This window comes from Procambarus clarkii, chromosome 36 (assembly GCF_040958095.1).
Source record: "Procambarus clarkii isolate CNS0578487 chromosome 36, FALCON_Pclarkii_2.0, whole genome shotgun sequence".
Lineage (NCBI taxonomy): Eukaryota > Metazoa > Arthropoda > Malacostraca > Decapoda > Cambaridae > Procambarus > Procambarus clarkii.
In genome coordinates, this window is record NC_091185.1 from 34,749,150 (window position 1) to 34,751,427 (window position 2,278).

Sequence of the window (2,278 nt, forward strand, 5' to 3'; positions counted from 1 at the left end):
AGAATTTGTTTCCTGAATTAAGTGACCCGTTTAACACTGGTCACAATACTCCAGTAAGTGTATTATTTAGGCTTACATTTTATAATTTAAAACTTACACATTTCATGTGTAAGTTTATTTTTTTAAACAAACGGATGAAACCTGCTTCTTTTAACAGTTCTTCTTCTTTCTTTAACAGTTTTCAAGGAACTGTTAAACAATGTTCAAGACAATGTTGAACAGCACCTTGATGACCAAACCACACATCAGAAAATTCAGAAACGAAGACATTTCGGTGAGCCCCGGACCATTATCAAGTCCGGTAATTGAAATGGAGTGATAAAGACATGAATAAGGCAAGAAAGTGAGAGGCAAAGTAAGAAGCATGTAAGAGAAAGGAACATGTAAGGGTAAGATGAAAGGTAAGAATATAAATAAAAGGAAAAGTAAGAAAAAGATTTTGGAAGGTATAAGTAAGACGAAAGTAAAATTTAGGATAAAGGTAAGATTTAGGATGAAGGTAAGAATAAGATGATAGGTAAGAATAAGATAAAATGATACAATGAGAGAATCGGATAGTGTAAAGGGCGGGTAAAGAAATAATCTCCACATAGATTAGATTAGGTTAGATGTTTTATTCAGTAAAGGTACATACATTGAGTAACATACATAATGTTAAATTTAAAGATAGAGATAGTGCATAAAGCCGCTAGTACGCATAGCATTTCGGGCATACATTGTCTTCTTTTGATCCCTTCTAATGGGAGACACACACAACAGTAATAAATGTATTGACAGGAGTCACTCTCCCCAGAGTATCCCCAGGGAGTGAGAGGCATCGATTTTAGGTCCCAAGACGCGGCAGGAGGTCAGGGTCAGAGCACCACCGCCACACAACGACGCCACACACAGAAATATTTTTCTTCTTTTTAACATTGAACAACTCGTGAGGACACCTGCCACGCGCTCGCTGAGTGAGGGAGCCCTGTTGCTACGACGGCTCGTCAGGGCTCGTTCACTGTTACTCCTCTCACCTGCATTATATGATTGGTTAGTTGTTTGTCAGACGTGGCTGAGTGAGGATAATTATCGCACAACTCTTGACTTCGTATTGTCACGTTGCATCTTTATTACTATCTTTGAGCTTTTGTATTTGGTTAGATCTATATCTTTCATTAGATTTGTATTTTGTACCTTATATGTATTGTTACGTTAAATCTGTGCTCAATGTGTACATGTGGGGACATAAGTCAAGTGACGATAGATGTATATGTAAGACCATACCACGACTGACGATAGATATACATTTACGAATATGCGACCACTGACGATAACAGTGAAGGTAGAACATACCACGACTGACGAGAACTATACATGTAAAAACATGCTACCCCTGACGAAAGGTATACATAGAAGAACATACGATGACTAACGATAGGAGTACAAGCAGTAACCTGCGACCACTAACGACAGCTATACATCAACCACAAGGTGTGACCATTGGTTTACATCAGGGAAAATAAGACGCCAGATGATGCCTATATATGTAGAACAAATACACCACATAGAATGGAGGTGCTACTGCTGCTACTGCTGCTACTGCTGCTGCTTCTACGACTGCTACTGCTGCTGCTGCTGTTGCTACTACTGATACTGCTGTTTCTGCCGCTGCTCCTGCTGCTACTGATGTTGCTGCTACTGATGTTGCTGCTGCTGCTGCTACTAGTACTGCTCCTACTACTACTACTCCTGCTGCTGCTGCTGCTGTTGCTGCTACTGCTGCTGTGGCTACTGCTGCTGCTGCTACTGCAACATTCTGCTGCTGGGGATAATGAAGTTGGACGAGTTAAGAGTGAGGAACTGATAAAGAAATTTAACAAAGCCATAGAATTAGTTAGGAGCAAGGGAGGAATCCCGATCATATGTGGCATTCTTCCAAGAAAGAGCGTTGGGAATGAATGGTTGTCGAGGGCACTTGGTGTCAATTGCCGGCTGGAAAGATATTGCAAATCAAATGCAATATCTTTCATAGACAACTGGGAACACTTCTGTGGAGGAAATGAAATGTATGCTCGTGATGGGGTGCATCTATCGAGGGCTGGGGATGTTGCTGTTGCGAACTCGTTGGAACCAGTGGTTAGAGGTGTTTGTTTGGGTTTAAACTGTTAGTAGATAGCGGTATGGGAATTGATAGGGAGGAAGGAGGTAATAAAAGTATGTGTTTGTTGGAGAAACAAATTGGCAAAATGGCCAGGGAAAGAGAAGGGCCTCAAAATAACAATTCACTTAGGGTATATTA

At 40.7% G+C, this 2,278-nt stretch overlaps 1 protein-coding gene across 1 annotated transcript; it reads left to right on the forward strand.

Moving 5' to 3' along the window:
- The first annotated feature begins 394 nt into the window (after nucleotides 1-394).
- On the forward strand, nucleotides 395-1,811 carry LOC138371751 (antifreeze protein Maxi-like). The gene is made up of 2 exons (XM_069336772.1): nucleotides 395-481; nucleotides 1,548-1,811. The coding sequence occupies exons 1-2, from the start codon at nucleotides 395-397 to the stop codon at nucleotides 1,809-1,811; spliced, it is 351 nt and encodes a 116-aa protein (XP_069192873.1).
- The last annotated feature ends 467 nt before the right edge of the window (nucleotides 1,812-2,278 follow it).

What these genes read in the sequence shown, in the direction of transcription:
- LOC138371751 (XM_069336772.1), top strand. Translation starts at nt 395, where the DNA reads ATGAAAGGTAAGAATATAAATAAAAGGAAAAGTAAGAAAAAGATTTTG. An exon ending in AAGTAAAATTTAGGATAAAG is followed by an intron (nt 482 to 1,547) that starts GTAAGATTTAGG and finishes TACACCACATAG; the next exon opens with AATGGAGGTGCTACTGCTGC.